Below are 20,796 nucleotides of genomic sequence, written 5' to 3'. Positions count from 1 at the left end.
GGAGCAAGAGGGGAACCAGAATGGGGAATAGAAAAAGTGAGGAGGGGGAGGAAGGAGAAATTAACAGAAGTTGAAGTACTGTGTGGAGGGAACTGGGCAGTCAGAGGAAATGCAGGCAGTCACAGAGACAACGTATACACTACCTTATATACAGCGGCAGAATTGAATCCTCGTTGCTGGTACTGTAATAACATTATGCTAATCGCTATATGACCCAAGATTAAATCCTGTCTCAAATTGTTGCTGGCCCTTCATTGCTTTAAGTGCAATGTAGTTATATTTCCAAATGGGCTCTCTTATTATTTTGTGACAGTAAACCCAACTCTCTCATTTCAGCACCATGAAGAGGCAATGCCTTCTACAAGTCCCTTCCACACCCTCCAGCACACACCCCTCACTCCCACAGCACTTTCCCACGGTCCACGGGGATTGTTCTTTGAGTCTTCCCACCCCACCGTCCATGGACACACACTCGGCGTGCCCCACTCAGTTTGTTCCCGGGAGCCGAGGAGACTGCGGGCAGTCGATGGTTCTACTCGAGTTGGATACCTGCCCTTCTCTCCCTGGAGAAACAGCACATGGTATCCATGGTACATTGAAGGTCTTCCAAGACCGATGGATGCCGGTACGTTCAAAATAGAGGTGGCTGTGTTGTGATATGAAGTTGGTGTTTGCAAATAGTGTGTATAGTGAATCACTGTAGTGTCATGAATGCTTTGGATCAGCAAGAGACCTCCAAGGGCTCCAAACCTTGGTATTCTACTTCACCTGAATATTGCTAATTTACCTTATTGTAGCTTGTTAACTGATCCCTGACCCCCCCACCCCAGCCCCCTGCTGTTTATTGGTAACAGCGGGTTTCTCGTGCGACCTTGTACAATTTAAGTTACGCATGCTGAGCACTCATCGCTTAGTCTTGAACTAGCCTTTCCACAGTGGCCTTCGTTCCGAGTGACCTGGGTATCTTCGTTGATTCTTCCGTGAATAAATTCTCGTTGGTGTTTTCACTCGAGTCTCTAGTTACCCCGTGCTTGAGTCTGTTACACTGTAATACTGCAATAACATGATGTTGTATTCAATGAACTAACTGTGAGATGGAAGGGTGAGGCTGATCTTGGAGCAGATTGACAGGTTGAAGGGCCTGTACAGTTCTACGTTCTATTCATGAAACAATGAACCTTACCTTGTTATTCTTTTCTTTTTGCACTTTTTTTTGTAACTTATAGATTTCTGTTTTTGCACTACCTCTGTCACAAAGTAACAAACCTCACTTCATATGTCAGTGATAATAGATCTGATTTTTTGGAAAAGGGGATGGGGGTTGCAAGACCCACTCCTTCTAGGTCAAGCACTCATTGCCTGTGTAAGGGGGTTTCGACTTTTATGTTACCGCAGAGGCTAATTAAAATGGCGTCTTTGTTATGTTAATCTGGGGAATGCGGCTTTGTTGTGTTAAACGCTGAGAAAGTTTGCGCTAGCAGCTTGTTTTGGTTTAGAGTGTGATAAGAAATATGTTATTAACCAATTGGGATAGTTGTTACGTTTTTGGTTTATTTGAAGATACTGTATGTGCGGGGTTTTGGGGGCAGAAGGCGGGAGAGCGAAACAGAGGATGGACGAGGTGCTGTGATGTCCGCTAACGGGGTTGGACCCCGAGGAGGGCGTTCGGTGAGGAGACGGAGACGGACTCGTGTGGAGTGTCTGGTCGACCACCGTTGTTGGTCCCAAGTGGCCAGTCGAGGTGGTCCGAGGGGTCGCAGGGTGAAGAAGAAGGTTCTTGAGCTCCAACTGTTTTGTGCACGAAGAGATTGAACTTTGATAAGTGTGGCGCCTTTTATTTTCCTTTAATATTTTATTCTCTCTTAATTATATAGTTCCAGTAATATCTATAAACTGTAACTCATTTAATCGTATCTGGTGTATTGTCTGTTATTTGGGCGGGGTGGGGTACCTCACACAGCATCCACACAAACGAATTATCCAGTTTGGCGGGGCTGAGGCTGTTTCCCTAGACGACAGCGAGCCGAGCGACCCTGAGGGTGGCCGGTGGGGGGGGGCTACACCGGCGTTTCGGTCAATTTATCATGCTGCATTCACTACTTGCAGTGTGACCCCGCCTACTGTGAGAAATCAGAAACTGACTGGGTGACTGTTCTGCCAAGACCTTCCGCTCTGCACGCAACAGAACCGCAAGTTGCCTGACGCTTAGGCTTCCCTGACCTTACCTCCCAGGTGGCGCACAGGTCTGTCTGGTGATACAAATACTTCCTATTTTCATCTTGTGGATAAATCGCATCCCCAGGCTGGAAAAGATACACACAAAGGTTTACAAGACGTGAAGCAAATGGACATCAGGCAGCATGTGTGCAAACATGAATTAGAAGCTGGAGTAGGGTACAGAAATCAACGCCATTAAACAAAACAGCCGTTTATCTGATGGTAATCTCAGCTCTGTATGCCTCTCTGTGCGTAGTGACCCCCCCCGCCTGTTTATCGTACCTACCTCTGCCTTAAACATATTCACTCTGAGGATAAAGACTAACTTTGTGTGTCACAAGTACATCAAAACATAAAGTGAAATGTGCTGTTTGCATCAAATCAAGTCAGCGAGGATAGTGGTAGACAGCCCACAAGTGTTGCCTTATTTCCAGCAGCAACGTAGCATGCCCACAATTTAACCCTAAACATATGCCTTTGGAGTGCGTGGGGAAACCGGAGCTAGAGGAGGAAACCCCCACGGCCACGGGGAGAACATACAAACTCTTCACAGGCAGTGGCGGGAATTGGTCGGCAATCGCTGGCAGGCGCTGTAAAGTTCTGTGCTAACCGCAACACTACCGTGTCGCTCGTGTGGAGGGAGTGAGTTCCCAGGGTGCACGATCCTCTGAAGAGAAAAATTTTTCTGTCAAGTGAATGGGTGATCTCAATGAGTTTTTGCACAGCAACCTTCCAGTTCTCTCTCAAGGAAAAACATGCTGTCTGAACCCGGTCTTTCAGGACGCCTCGACACCTTGAATGTTTCAGTTAAATTGCCCGTTAGTGTTCCCAACTCTGGTGGATAAATGCTATGTTTAACTCTTTCCTCGCAACCTGCTCATTCCGGGTATCAGGGTGGTAAAATGTTTTGTATTTTTCCTAAAGTAAGGGCCCAAATACTGTTTTCAGGCCATGTCTCCAAGAAAATGTCAGAAGTGGTCTAATGAGTGCTCGATATATTTTCCTTCCCTCGGGAAGCCTCTGGGATTGAGGATTCCTTGTATTGCAGAATAGGCTTTGAACACCTACTGCTGTGGTGTGAGGTGTTAGCTCAATGGCAGGGGCTCTAAAACAACTCTATAGTTAGGGGGACAGACAGGCGATTCTGTGGATGTAGGAAAGAAACATGGATGGTAGTTTGCCTCCTGGGTGCCAGGGTCTGAGATGTTTCTGATTGCATCTACGATATCTTGAAATGAGAAGGTGAACAGCCAGAGGTCGTGGTACATATTGGTACCAACGACATAGGCAGGAATAGGGAGGAGGTCCTGAAAGCAGACTACAGGGAGTTAGGAAGGAAGTTGAGAAGCAGGACCTCAAAGGTGGTAATCTTGGGATTACTGCCTGTGCCACGTGATAGTGAGTATAGGAATAGAATGAGGAGGAGGATAAATGCATGGCTGAGTGATTGGAGCAGGAGGAAGGGATTCAGATTTCTGGATCATTGGGACCTCTTCTGGGGCAGGCGTGACCTGTACAAAAAGGACGGGTTGCACTTGAATCCGAGGGGGACCAATATCATGGCAGGGAGGTTTGCTAAGGCTATTGGGGAGACTATAAACTAGAATTGCTGGGGGGTGGGAACCGAAATGGAGAGACGGAGGAAGGGGCAGTTGGCTCACAAACAGAGAAAATTTGTAGGCAGTGTGAGAAGGAGGATGGGCAGGTGATAGAAAAGGAATGTGCTCAGACTGATGGTTTGAGATATGTCTATTTTAATGCAAGGAGTATCATGAATTAAGCGGATGAGCTTAGAGCATAGATCAGTACTTGGAGCTATGATGTTGTGGCCATCACACAGATTAATGGCTCAAGGGCAGGAATAGCTACATAGAGTGCCAGGCTTTTAGCTGTTTCATAGAAACATAGAAAACCTACAGCACAATACAGGCCCTTCAGCCCACAAGGAGGCGCTGAACATGTCCCTACCTTAGAAATCACCCAGGGCTACGGTGGGAAACTTTGTCACATGATGTGAGCAGAATTATCTGCAGCTTAATGTGAAAAAGACTAAGGAGCTGGTGGTAGACCTGAGGAGTGCTAAGGTACCGGTGACCCCTGTTTCCATCCAGGGGGTCAGTGTGGACATGGTGGAGGACTACAAATACCTGGGGATATGAATTGACAATAAACTGGACTGGTCAAAGAACACTGAGGCTGTCTACAAGAAGAGTCGGAGCCGTCTCTATTTCCTGAGGAGACTGAGGTCCTTTAACATCTGCCGGACGATGCAGAGAACGTTCTATGAGTCTGTGGTGGCCAGTGCTATCATGTTTGCTGTTGTGTGTTGGGGCAGCAGGCTGAGGGTAGCAGACACCAACAGAATCAACAAACTCATTCGTAAGGCCAGTGATGTTGTGGGGATGGAACTGGACTCTCTGAAGGTGGTGTCTGAAAAGAGGATGCTGTTCAAGTTGCATGCCATCTTGGACAATGTCACCCATCCACCACATAACGTACTGGTTAGGCACAGGAGTACATTCAGCCAGAGACTCATTCCACCGAGCTGCAATACTGAGCGTCATAGGAAGTCATTCCTGCCTGCGGCTATCAAACTTTACAACTCCTCCCTTGGAGAGTCAGACACCCTGAACCAATAGGCTGGTCCTAGACTTATTTCCATCTGGCATAATTTACATATTTAATTATTTATGGTTTTATATTGCTATATTTATACTCTATTCCTGGTTGGTGCAACTGTTATGAAACCCAATTTCCCTCAGGATCAATAAAGTATGTCTGTCTGTCTGTTACCCATAGCCTTCTATTTGTCTAAGCTCCATGTACCTCTCCAGGAGTCTCTTAAAAGACCCTATCATATCTCCCTCCACCACAGTCGACCGGCAGCCCATTCCACACACTCACCATCCCTGCGTAAAAAACTTACCCCCGACATCTCCTGTGTACTTACTTCCAAGCACCTTAAAACTGTGCCTTCTCCTGTTAACTATTTCAGCCCTGGGAAAAAAGCCTCTGACTATCCACATGATCAATGCCTCTCATCAACTTATAAACGTCCATCAGGTCACCTCTTATCCTCCGCTGCTCCAAGAAGACTGGCCAAGTTCACTCAACCTGTTCTCATAAGACATGCTCCCCAATCCGGACAACATCCTTGTAAATCTCCTCTACACTCTTTCTATAGTTTCCACATCCTTCCTGTAGTGAAGTGACCAGAACTGAGCACAGTACTCCAAGTGGGGTCTGACCAGGTTTCTATCTAGCTGTAATGTTATCTCTTGGCTCCTAAACTCAATCCCACGATTGATGAAGGCCAATGCACCGTATACCTTAACCACACAGTCAACCTGCACAGCAGCTTTGAGTGTCCTATGGACTCGGACCCCAAGATCCCTCTGATCCTCCACACTGCCAAGAGTCTTACCATTAATACTATATTCTGCCATCATATTTGACCTACCAAAATGCTCCTGTCATAATGCAAGACACAGACACTGAAGTACTAGGAACAGGACTTGACTAGAGAGCTGGGACAAGAACACAGACTAGGGCTAGGGCATTGGCTAGGCAAGCGGGACCAGAACAAGGAACTGGGAACTAGGAGTCTGGGCTTGGACTCCAAGCTGGAGACTGGACAAGGACCCAGAACCTGGGTCTTGACTTGGGCTTGTCCCTGGAACTAGGCGAGGACATGACGTGGCTACAGGACTGGACATGGCCTGGGTTCTTTGAGGCGAGGACATGATGAAGCTTGGGTTCTTCGATGCAAGGACATGACGAGGCTTGGGTTCTTCGAGGTGAGGACATGACAAGGCTTGGGTTCTTTGAGGCGAGGACATGATGAGGCTTGGGTTCGGACTCCGAGCCAGAGACTGGACAAGGACCCAGAACCTGGGTCTTGACTCAGGCTCGGACTCCAGGACTGGACGGGGCCACAGGGACAGGACAGGATGAGGGGACACAGGGACAGGACAAGAACACAAACCTTGACTTGGTACTCAGGAACAGGATGAGGGGACACAGGGACAGGACAAGAACACAAACCTTGACTTGGTACTCAGGAGCCTTGGACTTGGAATGACAGGAATCTCGGAACCTTGGACTCGGGACGACAGGAATGCAGAACACAGAGCCTTGGTCTTGGGGAGGATAGGAGCACAGAGCCTTGGTCTAGAGCACGGTAACACAAAGCTTTGGACTTGAGAGACAGGAACACCGGGACATGGAACACAGAGCCGGGACCCCTCCTTGGGAACTGAACTTAGGGCTGGGATTCTACACAGAATGCTGAACATGACGAGACAGCTCCCAACACTAGGTAGCGGCAAATGGCCAGACCTACCTAGCAAAGGCATGGACACAGAGACGGTACGCAACACTAGGTAGTGGCAAACGGCCGAACCTACCTAGCGCAGGTGTGGACACAGTGACAGTTCCAACTCAATGATAGACAGTTCTTTATCTTGACACAGCAAGGCTCCGGTCTCACTCCGGTGATAGAACTTGATAAGGTTGCTGGGTAAGGTTGCAGAAGGAAGGAGAAGGGAAGGGAACAGTCACAAAGGAGGCCTGACTTACCCCATGGAGGCAAGAATAGGAAGGGACAGATCCATTGCAGAGTAATGGGAAAGATGGCCTGACTTGCCCAACAGAGGCGAGGATGGGATACTGACGAGATGAACCAGCAACCACACTTGAACCCAGGGTCACTTATATTCCCAGCCCCAAGACGAGCATCAGGTGCCTATGATTAAGCCCAACTGAAACAAGGGACAGCCGGAAGACCCAAAGTCCAGAGTCCATGGACCAGACTGTGACAGTACCACCTCATACTTATCTGGGGTGAACTCCATCTGCCACTTCTCAGCCCAGTTTTGCACCCTATCACTGTCCAACTGTAACCTCTGACAGCACTCCACACTATGCACAACACCCCCAACCTTTGTGTCATCAGCAAATTTACTAACCGATCCCTCCACTTCCTCATCCAGGTCATTTATAAAAACCACAAAGAGAAGGGGACCCAGAACAGATCCCTGAGGCACACCACTGGTCACCGACCTCCATGTAGAATATGACCCATCTACAACCACTCTTTGCCTTCTGTGGGCAAGCCAATTCTGGATCCACAAAGCAAGGACCCCATGGATCCCATACCTCCTTACTTTCTCAATAAGCCTTGCATGGGGTACCTTATCAAGTGCCTTGCTGAAATCCATAAACACTACATTTACTGCTCTACCTTCATCAATGTGTTTAATCGCATCCTCAAAAAATTCAATCAGGCATGACTTGCCTTTGACAAAGCCATGCTGACTACTCCTAATCATATTATGCCTCTCCAAATGTTCATAAATCCACATACACACACACACACACACACCCCTAATCTGTATATATACACAGGTACATGGACACACACTGCACACTCAGTTACATGTATACACACACACATACAGATACTGCTGCAACTTGGATTGTGCCAGTTGGCAGCATTCCTCCATGGACATCTCGATATCCTGGCTGACCAACAACTTTCATGCAGACCAAATGCGTCTTTCACTAAGTTGATGATGTGCCAGCAGCACTTGATGTTTGTCTCCAATGAAACAGCTCGTGGATGAGAGAGTCCTCTGTCACTCAACTGCTCGGCCCTTACATCTTTCTCCACACTGTCCTCATAGATTCACAGTCCGCAACGAGGTGAGGTCAGTTCCCCACTGCTGTTATCCCGTGGACAGCGCATGGTGAGAGTGATGCTCTGGGCTTACAGGGAGACCTCTCTCACCGCAGTTGGCCATGGAAGAATTAAAATATGGAAGAAGAAGTCAAACTCAAATGGATCAAGGACAGTAGAAGCAGACAAACCAATTCTTTGTTCATGGGGTCAAAGGAATGGAGGCTGCCATTTTGTACAGCTGCTCTACATCCTCCATTTTGTGAATCAGAGTTGCTTGGCTTTTGGTGTTTTAAAGTAGACACAATGATGCTCAAGGAAATCTGATGGACTAGAGATTATTTCCAAATAAGAAGTTATTTGTGAGGTGTTCTTTGGTTGGATATAACATCAGGTTTTTGGTTGGATATAACATCAGGTTTGTGACTGTTGGGATCTGTGTCTGCCCTGATTGATTCAAACTAGTTACTGGCTTTATAACTGATTTAAAACAAAGAGCATAAATTACTAGCTATCAGTTGTCATTTGCAGAAGAAGGGCAATAAATGGAATCTGGTTTGGACCAGAGCCAATAAGAAGGCGTTAAAGGTCAGTCAGATGACCCTTAGCCAATAACACTAAAATGCAACATTTGAAATGGTAAGCAATGAATATCAAAACAGAGGTTTTCAGATACAAGGTAGTGATAACTTCAGAAATTCACCATCTCAAGGAAGAACCCCACACCAGGGGCTGGGAGAAGAAGGATCGATTGTCTGGCCAATAGGAGATCCCCTATTTTGGTGTTATAAATTGGAATAGTGGTCTGAGTGTGTATTGGTACAGAGGAACAGTAGAAGTCATGTTCTAAATTGTTGGCCCAGGGTTAACATAGTTACTTCGCCGTCTGCGCAGAGACAGTAAGGTGCGAGCTTTGATTAATTAGGTGTTGCGTAGTGAGTTTCATAACTAGCTTCATTGATGAATGGTCAACACTGCCAGCCAGGCAAGGTCTTGGTTCCTGTTAGTGGGGTCTGGTGATGAGGCATTCTGCCAGATGGTTTGGACAGTCTGATCAGGGAATTGCCCTACTGTTTCCATCAAGTCCTTCTTCTGAAGTGTCTGCAAAACGTGCTGTGCTGACCACTGCTTGATGGACTTGTGGTTAAAGGTGTTGGACTGGAAGAACTTTTCCACGAAGGACAGATAGTGTGGCAACGACCAGCTGACTGGGATGTTGTGCGGCAATTAGGCCAGACCCATCCTTTGCAACACTGGGGACAGATAGCACCTTGGTATGTGGTAGTACTTGTTTTCTACGTATTTAAGTTCCATACACAGCCTGATGCAACCACACACAAAGGTCTATGGCAGTATTGGGTACGTTTTTGCTGCCGTTCTCCAGGGATTAGTGTGGCCTGTGTGACCTGCTCCATTCTTAGATCCTCAGGTGAGCCTGAAGACAGTTCTGGTGATTCTCAAGCTGGAGAAGCAGGGGATGGGCCCATACCTGCACCAAGTACAACTACCCTGAGATCACCTCACACCTGATGACCAGCTTCTACCCAGTCATTGACAGGGAGTGCCTTCCCGCAGTCCCAATTTATGTTTTACCTTCCCAGTCCACTCTAGCCAATTCTAGTTGCACACTTCAGATTCCCAGCTGCCGACGATCATGGCCTCACTCTCCGTGCGGTTAACTCTGGCCCTTGATGCCAACTCAAATTGACCTCAGATCTGAGCAGTAGACAGTGGCATTGTTCATGTACAGGGAGGACTGGCGTTCCTCCGTTGCCTGACAACATCATCCCTCATATGCTTTTGTCCTTCCTGATGGCTTTGGTAAAGGGTCCTATGCAGCACACAAGCAAAACAGGGAGAGTGGGCAACCCTGCCTGACTCTAGATTTGATGGGGAAGCTATCCGTTTCCACCCATTGATTTGGATTGCGCTACAGATGTATGTGTAGAGCAGTTGGATCCAATTCTTGATTAGGTCCCCAAAGTCCATTTTGGAGCCAAGTACAACTCAGCCAGTAAGCCGTCACATCTGCTAGTTTTATTCGAGTCAATGAATCAGCCAATCCAGGGCTGGAGGCTCTTCCTCTTGCTGTTGTCTAACACCTCTGTGATAGAGAACAGGAAGTTCTGGGTGGCCACGGTGTCCATAGCCTTTCAAAGAACTTAAGGTAGATTTATATAAATTATACAATCTATAAATTATACAACCTTGAGATTTGCCTGCTTACAGGCAGCCACAAAGCAAGGAACCCGAAAGAACCCAATCTAAAAAAAGACCAACACCCACTGTACAGAGAAAGAGGAAAAAAAACACAAATCATGCAAACAATAAAAACAAGCAACAGCATTCCGAACCAGATTGAGTGCATAGACCCAGAGCCTGACCAGCTGGAGTGGGCCTATAGCCTCAGTCTTAGTTCATCACCTGGCAGGGAAAATTGCCGCAAAGCTCACAAGCACAAAGCGCATAGCAGCTGGAGCAGAATCACGGCCTCAATGTCATGGAGTGAGAAATAAACATTGCAGAAGATGATCAGAAGCAGTGCAACCCTTACCTCCTGTCCCTACATCCTGCCCTTTTAGTTTATCTGGGTCGGCATTTAAATTGAATTGACTTTGTTTCTTACATCCTTCACATACATGAGGAGTAAAAATCTTTACATTAGGTCTCCACCTAAATGTGCAATCATAGTAATTTATAATAACTTATAATAAATAGAACAGTCAGTGAAATGATGTAACATAAATTGTCCGAACACTGCGTCATACCCCGCACTAGGACCTGGGCCCTGCCGCAGTGATATGCAACGGGTCTAGACCTCACTGCCCAGCCCATGGCTGCAGCTGTACTCCACCTCTCCAAATCGGTACAGCATTTAAATTGATTCAACCTCGTTCCCGGTTTAGCTGGATGGGCTCTGAAACTCCTCTCTAAATTCTAAATTTGTGTATGTTTACAAAATACAATTAAGTTGGTCAGTAAAACTATTGAAAATCTTTTCTTTGTACTTTTGTCAGTTAAATAAAGGTTCACGTGAATTAACATATCACAGATTTTTGTTTTTATTGCATTTTGGAAAATATCCCAACTTTTCTGGAATTGGGGTTTGTACATTTGTTCTGCAGATTTGCTAAGTATGCCCACAGTAAAAGAATCTCAGGATTGTATATGGTGACATGCATGTACTCTGATAATAAATTTTATTTTGAGCTTTGATTTCTGAATGGTCCATGAACCTATGCACACTACCTTACTAACTTGCTCCCATTTTGCACTAGTTTTTAAAATGTATTTTTTACTGTAACTTATAGTATTTTTTACGTATTGCAATGTACTATTGCCATAAAACAACAAATTTCACGCGTACGTGCCGGAGGAACTCAGTAAGCATTCTATGAACACCACAACAAACTGCAACTGCCCTTCAAATCCTTGGAGGAAGAACTCAAGGTAACAAGAGCCAGAGAAGTGCTACAGTATAGGGACTCAAGTGACCCGAAGGTGGCTGGAGCAGGGATCCAAGTAAGTACTGGTAGGAAGTGGAGGGCAGAGGAAGCTGTTCAGGAGGCAGAGGCAAGACTGCGTCACAGGAGGCTGGTGGGAGTGGTCACACGAGGCTGAGCTGGGCTAGGATCCTTTCCAACTCCCGAAATGGACATCAGAGGGAAGGAAAGGCGTTGTCTAGTTCAGGAGGAGGTGAGGGCAGTAGTGGAGGAGACGAGAGCCTGCAAGGCGGTGGGAATGAAGCAACAGGGAGCTTGGACAAGATGGGAGAATGTGGTTGAGAGGAAAGTGACCTGGGCTGATCTTTGGAAAGCCGAACCACACCACATCGAATTTCTCATCCAGGCAGTGTACGATGTGCTTCCAAGCCCATCAAACCTGCACACATGGGGCAAGGCAGAGTCATGTGCGTACCCACTGTGCTCCAAGTGAGGAACCCTGGAGCACATCTTCAGCGGCTGTGCAAGGGCAATTGGTGAGAGACAGTACCAATGGAGGCATGACCAGGTCCTGAAGACCATCGCTGAAGCCATCAGTGCAGGTGTTGAGTGGGCAAAGCGGTCCCGACCCTCCAAGCAGACCATCGCCTTTGTCAGAACTGGGGAGCAGCCAATACGCGCCAAAAGGTCAGGTATCCTGACGTCTGCAAGGGACTGGCAGCTGTTGGTGGACCTCAAACGACAGCTGAAGTTCCCCAGCCATATCGCAGCCACCACCCTGCGACCAGACATTGTCCTTGTGTCTGAGTCTACTAAGCAAGTGGTGCTGCTGGAGCTGACAGTCCCATGGGAAGATCGCTTGGCAGAGGCCTTTAAGGACTGGTCAGCAAGCATCAGCAGGCTGGATGGAGAGTGAGGTGTCTCCCAGTGGAGGTTGGATGTAGGGAATTCGCAGCCCATTCCTTAGCCAGAGCCTTCAGCATCTTGGGCATCGAGGGAGAGAGGAAGAGGAGGGCCATCCGCAGTACCACCAATGCAGCAGAGAGGGCCTCAAGATGGCTGTGGCTCAAAAGAGGGAAGCCATGGAGTCATAAGTAGCTAGCCATCTGGACACAAGATGGGGTCTGATCAGCCCCGGCTGGGTCACCTGGAGGAGGGTGTATGATGTTGAAAGACCCGAAACACTCGATGATTCCAGGAACATCACTGAAAATGTGTCCAGAGGCATCAGTAGATGTATGTACACAGCATGGAAAAGAGTATAGTCAACTGTTTTCCCTTTCCCACTGATGCTGCCTGACCTGCTAAGCTCCTCTAGCATTTTATGTGCATTGCTTGGATTTCCAGCACCTGCAGATTTTCTCTTGTCAGTGATAGTAAACCTGATTTTGATGCTGATTGTATAATTTTATCAAGTAATTCTGTGTATTTTCTGACTTACGGAGAAAATTGTCTTATGAGTATATGTAAACACCCTTTGAAATCCAGGTATGTTATTCCTCAGTTCAAGAGTTAGTTGTGGAGCTGTACAAAATGGAGTGTGCTAACCATGAAACAGCCATTGACACTAATCTTGTAGGTTGTGTGACCAACTCAGTCGTTCAATTTTGAATATGCCACATAAAGAAGATGGCGGCGCGACACAGCGCGCAGCGGCCACTCCGGTGATGAATATCTGTTATCTGTCAAGTAAGGTGCCGTGCACAATCCTGATTTGATGGAGACAGACGTGAGAGCACGGAGGAACATCTGGTGAAACTTCTGAAATGCCTGTTTCGCTGCCACTGCTACTGTGTGATCCAGAATCTCCGGAGGGGAAGGTCCCGAGTCCTCGGCTTTGCTTGTTGCTCGGCAGCTGGGGCGGGGTTGAAGCGCTCGGCAGAGATGGTTCTCGGTGCTTGGTGCCGGAGGCTTGAAGTTTTCGGATGGACTCAGAGTCAGCTGTGGTCGGGTGCTTCCAGGGTGCTGCATTGACAAGTTTGCGGCGCTGGAGGTTCATGGCAGGGAGAGTTTCTCCCCTCTACCGCCTGTGTGAGATGATGGGCTATCGGGACTTTTTTTTACCATGACAATGGTCTGTTCTTTATCAAATTACAGTATTGCTTTGCACTGTTGTAACTATATGTTATAACTATGTGGTTTTTGTCAGTTTTAGTCTTGGTCTGTCCTGTGTTTCTGTGATATCATACTGGAGGAACATAGTATCATTTCTTAATGCATGCATTTCTAAATGACAATAAACGAGAATTGAGTGTCCTCATAATCTAATCTAATCTAATATTTTACACTAAAACCCACCTTTGCTGAATCCATGGACTCCGTCCAGTCGCAATGTCCCATGGAGCAGCACTGTAGAAATGGGGGGGGGGGCGGAATCGCAGCTGAGGGCACATTTAAGGTCCAGTGCGAGCTTCACAACCTATGCTTTCATGTGAAGAAGGAATATTTAGGTGAAGGCCAGTGTGGTGGACATGGGGCAGAAGACATCTGTGGGCTGTCCCAGACTGGCGCATGCCCTTGCGAGCAGGACGCATGAGGTGATGTGGGTCGGTTAGTTGGCATACTTGGAGATCGAGCCTGGAATTTGCGATTCTGTTGTCGGCTAGCCTAGGGGTCAATGTTGAGGATCAAGGCTTGAAAGTCTGGAAATCATTGCCTGATGGCTAAAGACTGCAGACTGAAGACCTGGAGGGCTGTCCACGTGTGTGGGTGGGAGGGAGGTTGTTGTTGTTTTGTTGCTTGTTGTGTGCTCTGTTCTGCTGAGCATTGATGGGCATACCAAGTTGGTGCCAGAAGATGTGGCAACACTTGTGGGCTGCACCAGCACATCACTATGAGTATTGGGTGTTAGCACTAATGATGCATTTCACCGTATGTTTTGACATATATGTGATAAGTAAACCTGACTCAGTCTGAAGCTGATAAAGACAGCCAGCGACAAGCGGACAGAGATCTGAAGAGGAAGATGAAAAAGCAACTTCTTTAGACAGCACTATAGATTTCAAGATCTCACCTTAAAGGCTAGCGGCAGCTCAATAATGTACAGGTCAATGTAATCAAACTTCAGGAGTCTCAGAGACTTTTCCAGGGCAGGCCTTACCAACTCTGGGGGATGGAATGTGTTCCAAAGCTGTAAGTTAGACAAGCTTGATATTAGAAAAGCAATCTGAATCAGCTTATCCAGGATTTCTTATCTTCATTATGCATATATGCTGTAGCTGTGTTCATGGCTGAATCTCAGGACGAGCCTAAAGGCTGTATGGGCTCCTGTGTTGTGGGAGAAGGGGGAACATGCACATGGTAAATGTACAATGTCTGAATCACAGAAAACTGAGAGACTGCAGGTACCGGAATCTGGTGCAACATACAAACGGCTGAAGGAACTCAACAGGTCAGGCAGCAAATGTGGAGAGAAATATAGGGTTGACCCTTCAGGATGACACCCTTCATGACCTGAAATTCAACTGTTGACTTTTTTGAGTCACAGAGTCATGTTTGATTCATAAGCTAATAAGCTGACACGCTGCTGGAAATCGATACTTCAGACCAGGAATATTCAAAGAGGTGGATCTAATGAGCCAACTCAGCCCGAAATGTAAACTGTTTATTCTTTCCCATAGATGCTGCCTAGCCTGCTAAGCTCCTCCAGCATTTTGAACGTGTTGCTTAGATGTATTTTTTTTTTTACCAGGATGCTACCTGCATTAGAGAACATATCTTATGAGGAGAGGCTGAACAAGCTAGGGCATTTTTCTTTGGAGTGAAGGAGGATGATGGAGTTGTATTAAGATTATGAGAAACATAGATATTGGATAGCCAGCACCTCCTCTCTAGGACTGCAATTGCCAATACCAGAGGAAATCAGTTTAAGGTGAGTGGAGGAAAGTTTTGGGGAGATGCAGAGTGCTGAGTGTGTGAAATGCACCACCAGGGGTGGTGGTAGAGACAGATACATTAGGGACATTTAAAAGACTCTTAGGTTGGGACATAATCTTCAAGGGTAATAATTTGTTCTATTCCTAATTCATCAGGACCTGCTGCCTTTCCTTTCTTCATCTTATTCATTGCATTATGAACTTCAGATTTTAAAATATTTGGACCTTCAATGTTCTTCTTAATTTCTGGTGTTTCGCCTCGATTGTCTTCAAACAATTCCTGAACATACTCAGTCCACCTGTTCATAATCTCATCTTTTTCCATGATAATGGTATCATCTTTTGCTTTCAAACATCCATCTGAAGAACAGAGGAGCTTTTTACCAGTGATATTCTTGATTTGTTGATGTAACCTTTTTGGATCAGTAACAGGGATTCTTTCTATTTGCTCACGTTCCTGGTTTAACCATTCTTCTTTGGCCTTCTGACATAAGCTTTTAACTTTTTTATCTAAGGACTTATATTCTATAGGATTTGCTTTCTTCTGTCTCCTTTCTTCAATTAGATTTTTGATTTCATCTGTCATCCATTTATTCTTTGTGCTTTTTCCTTTTTTAGGAATCACTGACTTTGCTGATTCTACTAAGGCATCCTTCAGAGAGTTAAACTTCATTTCTACATGATTGCTATCATCTTCAACAGATTCTATTTCTAGACTTTGAAATCTATTCCTTACTTCAGTTGTAAATTTTTGTCTTAAGTTTTCTTCTTTAATTAATTGCGAGTAGTCAAGGGATTGTTCAGGTTTTCGCTTCTTTAGTTTTTTAAGTTTTACTTTTACATGACATATTACTGGGTTATGGTCACTATCACAGTCTGCACCTGGATATGTTTTGCATTGAGTCACTGAGCTTCTAAATCTTTGGTTTATAGTAATAAAGTCAATTTGATTTCTGGTGTTATCACCTGGACTCTTCCAGGTCCACAAGTGTCTTGAATGGTTCTTAAAGTAGGTATTCATAGTGACCTGATTATTCAACTTGCACCATTCTACCCATTTCTCACCTCTTTCATTTCTTTCCCCTCGTCCAAATTTTCCTATGGTATTTCCATCAGCACCTTGTCCTACTTTAGCATTTAGATCTCCCATGACAATAACAATATCTTGAGATTTGCATCCATTCTTTGCTTGTTCAAGCTCTTCATAGAATTTATCTATGTCCTCATTTGTTCCATCTATTGTTGGTGCATATACCTGTATAATTGCTAAATCAAGTGGTTGTCCTCTGAATCTAACAAGAAGCACTCTTTCTGATATTGCCCAATGTCCTAAAAACACTTTTTGCCATGTTTTCATCCATAAGAATTCCTACTCCATTAGTATGGGATGTTCCACAAGAATAAATTAAGTGTTTTATTTCTATTCTGACATGTTCCAGCACCTGTCCGACAAACTTCACTAATTCCCATGATGGTAAACCTGGAGCAATAGAATGTGAATTACATAGTACCATATGTTTAATGAGTCATATCACCAAGATACTTCTAAGAACTTTGATGACAAGAGCTAAAAGTAAGATACAAGTTGAAACAGGTAAAGAGCAATGTGGTTTTGTGAAAGACAAAGGTACAAGAAACGCAATATTGATGTTAGGGATACTATCAGAATGAGCTATTCAGATGCAAAAAGATTTGTTTGTTTGTTTTATCGACGACACAAAAGCATTTCATAAAGTGAAGCACAATAAGTTATTTGAAATATTACAGGAAACTCGAGACTAGATCTAGATTCGAAAGACCTCCGCCTAATCAGAAATCTGTACTGGGAACCAACTGCTGCTGTGAGAATAGATGGAGAAGTGAGTCAATTTATGAAAATCAAGAGAGGCTTTAGACAAGGGTGTGTTTTCTCCCCTGATTTGTTTAATGTGTACAGTGAAACAATACTACAAAAAAATAAGAGGCATCTTGGGGAATCAAAGTTGGCGGTGAAAACATCAATAATTTCAGATACGCAGATGACACTGTGTTAATTGCAAGTACGGAGGAAGAACTACAAAACTTAATAGATATAATTGTTGAAGAAAGTGCAAAAATGGGTCTATCTATCAATTGCAAAAAGACGGAATGTATGGTGATATCGAAAAAGAAGGAGAATCCTATCTGCAGGATGAGAATAAACGGGGAAGACATAAAACAAGTACAGAACTTTTGCTACTTAGGAAGCTGGGTGACATCAGATAGCAGGTGACACATGGACATCAAAAGAAGAATATGGTTGGCAAAAGACACCTTTACGAGAATGAAGAGTATACTGACTAACACTAAACTAGGCATGACAACCTGGTTCAGAGTACTGAAATGTTACGTTTATCCAGTTATGTTATATGGCTCAGAATGTTGGACGATATCTAGTAACATGAGGAAACGAATTGTAGCAGCAGAGATGTGGTTTTTGAGGTGGATGCAAACAATATCATGGATGAAACGAATATCTGACGAGGATGTCATGAACAAACACAAAAAGAGAAATAATGTATGAGATCATGAAAAGGCAACGTAACTTCATTGGACGTGATTAGGAAAGAGGAGTTAGAATTGTGACGAGAATACACATAGATAAGATGTTAGCTGTCCTGTGTGATCAGCAGTTGGTCTGCCACCTGTCTTCAAGAGAGAGATAAGCAAGACAATGGAGCAGCATTTGGAGATGTGTAATGAAGGGACGGGAGAGAGAGCTGTCTAGAGCGGCTCCCCCTTTGAACCCTGAACTGTTTGAAGTGATGGACAGGTGATACCCCAGCAGGGGGATAAAAAGGGACTGGTTCGCTAAGGCAGGACACACGAAACCCGAGGTAACGAGACCCTGGAAGCGGTGCACCTCTCACGAGTCGGTGGGAAGTACCGGACAACGCACAGGGTGGATGGGTACGATCAGCGGGAACACGGTGTGTGTCCGCCCTTGCTTGGGTGCCGAGTTCACTGCAGAGGATCGACCGCATCTGGAGGAGGGGTCACAGTCGGTGACCTCAGGTGACATCACCAAGGACCTGCCCAAAAGCTGCTTGTGAGCAATTATCACCGGTCTGTGAGTGGAAGCCGTTTCTGAATGATCAGTCGTTCCCGTTCTCTCTCTCTCTCTCTCCCCCCATGTTGTCCATCGCCATGGCAACGATTACTGCGAACTGCACTACTAAATTGGACTGAACTTTGTGTCACTTTGAAATTGGTCATTTATCCCTGGACAACGATAGAGCTTGATTGATGCTGTTATCTTAATTCTGTGCACATGTGTGGTTATCATTGCTGAACTGTTGCATTTATTATCCTTTCGATTACTGTGTTGCTTGTTTCTTTAATAAAACTTTCTTAGTTCTAGTAATCCAGACTCCAACTGAGTGATCCATTTCTGCTGGTTTGGCAACCCAGTTACGGGGTATGTAACATAAGTGGGGTTCTCGTCCGGGATTTTGAACGCTAAATTTGGGACGGAGTAAATTGGTTGGGTTAAAATTCCCGAAAGAAAGAAAAGACAAACAGCAGAAATGGAGGCTGAGGAATTTATAAAGGCGCCGACCTTGGAGGCACTAGAGAATGCCAGGAAATCGGAATTGGTAGCTGTGGCCAAACGGTTGAATCTTGCTAAGGTGAAGTCGACAATGAAGAGGGAGGAGATACACAGAGCTATTGTAGGGCACTATGTATCTAAGGGTGTGTTTCCCCAAGGCGAGCTGGGAGTGGTGTCTATTGAAAAACCTGCTGGACACGCGGTACAGGTACAGCTTGAAAAACTGAGACTCGAGCACGAGTTCCGGGTACGACAGTTGGAGCGAGAAGAGAAGGAAAGAGAGGTAGAAAGACAAGAGAGAGAAAGACAGTTGGAGAGAGAGGAGAAAGAGAGGGACAGACAGTTGGAGAGAGAGGAGAAACAGAGGGAAAGGGAATTCGAGCTGGAGAAGTTAAGGTTAAGGGCCGAGCAGGGGCTCGTGCCGAACCAAGGTGGAGGGTTCCGGGCGACCCAGGAGGTTAGGCTGGTTCCCCCATTTGATGATACCGACGTGGATCGGTACTTTCTCCACTTCGAAAAAGTGGCTATAAGTCAGGAATGGCCGAGGGATAAGTGGGCTGTGTTACTTCAGAGTGTACTGAAAGGGAAAGCCCAAGAAGTTTATTCCGCTTTGTCCGCGGAAGATGCCCAGAGGTATGAGGTGGTAAAAGAGGCCATCCTCAGGATTTATGAGTTGGTCCCGGAGGCATACCGGCAGAGGTTCCGGAATGCGAGGAAGCAGTGGGACCGCACGTATTTGGAGTTTGCCCGTGAGATGCAGACATATTGTGAGCGTTGGTGCGCCTCGAAGGGGGTAGAGGGGGATTATGACAGACTGCTACAGCTGATCCTGATTGAGCAGTTTAAAGGTTGTGTCCCTGAGGGTATGAGACTCTACCTCGATGAGAAAGAGGCAGCCACGTTAGCCGCAACTGCTAAGTTAGCGGATGAGTATGCGTTGATGCATAAAATGAAGGTTGCCCCGAGTAAAGGCTACCAGAAGGGTAGTCAGGACGGCGGGGAGAGTCTGCTGGAAAAGTCAGAAAGTAAGCCGGGGACTAGTGAAAAAGAAAAGGTAGACCGGGAGCAGTCTGGTAGGGAGTGGCAGAGGTAAGTTTTATTTACACAGAGAGTGGTGAGTGTGTGAAATGTTTTGCTAGGGACATTTAAGAAACCTAGATAGGCACATTATGATAGAAAAATGGAGGGCTGGTTAAGAGGGAAGTGTTAGATTGATTGCAGAGTAGGTTAGAATGTCAGTACAACACCGTTGGTCAAAGGGCCTGTACTCCATGTTCTATGTACCATATCTGCATAGGTGTCTTGGCGCTGGCTTTCAGGTATCTGCAGCCACTGGGTGGAAAGGCTGGTTCTCCAGACATTCATGGAACAAACTAATTGAGAGTCAGCAGTTCGAGAGAGGGAGAGACCCTTGGAATGGAATTACCTTTCCACAGTAATAGATGTCGTCACGGCTGACTGTCCCATCAGTGATCTTTTCCTGAACGGCCCTTCCAACCTCATCTTCATTGCCATAGATCAATGCTCCGTCGAAGTGCCGGTAACCTACATCGATTGCTAATTTGACTGAATTATAACAAGAATCCTTGGGAGTCTGTGAAACAGGCAATATACGGCATATAAACAAAGTGAACAGAAGTTTGCAAATTATTTCAGACTGACAGAGCTCAGTGTTTAGTTATTACACCCTCTCCCCCTCGAGAACACAAGTGGGCAATGGCATTCATAAAGCCCAGAGCTGCTTGCCTTCGTGGCCTTAACAGGTATACGTAACAAGCTGGAGCACAGGAGAATGAGAGGTGACCGCATGGAAATTTATAAAATTGTGAGGGGAATGGATAAGGTGGACGGTCATATTCTTTTCCTCGGAGTTGGGAAGGCCAAAACTAATGGGCAAAGGTACGAGGTCGGAGGGGAGAGATTTAAAAAAGAGCAGAGAAATAATTTCTTTACACAGAGGGTAGTGAGTACCTTGGACAAGCAGCCAAGGGAAGTGATCGGTGCACTGATAACTCT

General features: G+C 45.8%; 1 protein-coding gene across 7 annotated transcripts in view; it reads right to left on the bottom strand.

The window, feature by feature from the left end:
• Positions 1 to 20,796, bottom strand: part of LOC140202761 (aldo-keto reductase family 1 member D1-like) — a 99,118-nt gene that overhangs the window by 27,204 nt on the left and 51,118 nt on the right. For 6 of the 7 annotated variants that reach the window (XM_072268065.1, XM_072268066.1, XM_072268064.1 and 3 more), the window contains 3 exons: positions 20,207 to 20,374; positions 14,351 to 14,467; positions 2,226 to 2,303 (listed from right to left, as the gene is read on the bottom strand). In XM_072268065.1, the coding sequence (XP_072124166.1) occupies positions 2,226 to 2,303; positions 14,351 to 14,467; positions 20,207 to 20,374 (363 nt within the window). The remainder of the gene's footprint in view (positions 1 to 2,225; positions 2,304 to 14,350; positions 14,468 to 20,206; positions 20,375 to 20,796) is intronic. The other variant, XM_072268070.1, reaches the window with a different exon arrangement.

This window comes from Mobula birostris, chromosome 9 (genome assembly GCF_030028105.1).
Source record: "Mobula birostris isolate sMobBir1 chromosome 9, sMobBir1.hap1, whole genome shotgun sequence".
NCBI classification, from domain to species: Eukaryota; Metazoa; Chordata; class Chondrichthyes; order Myliobatiformes; family Myliobatidae; genus Mobula; species Mobula birostris.
Note: the sequence above shows the minus strand (reverse complement) of the source record. Positions and strands in the feature narration are given on the sequence as shown.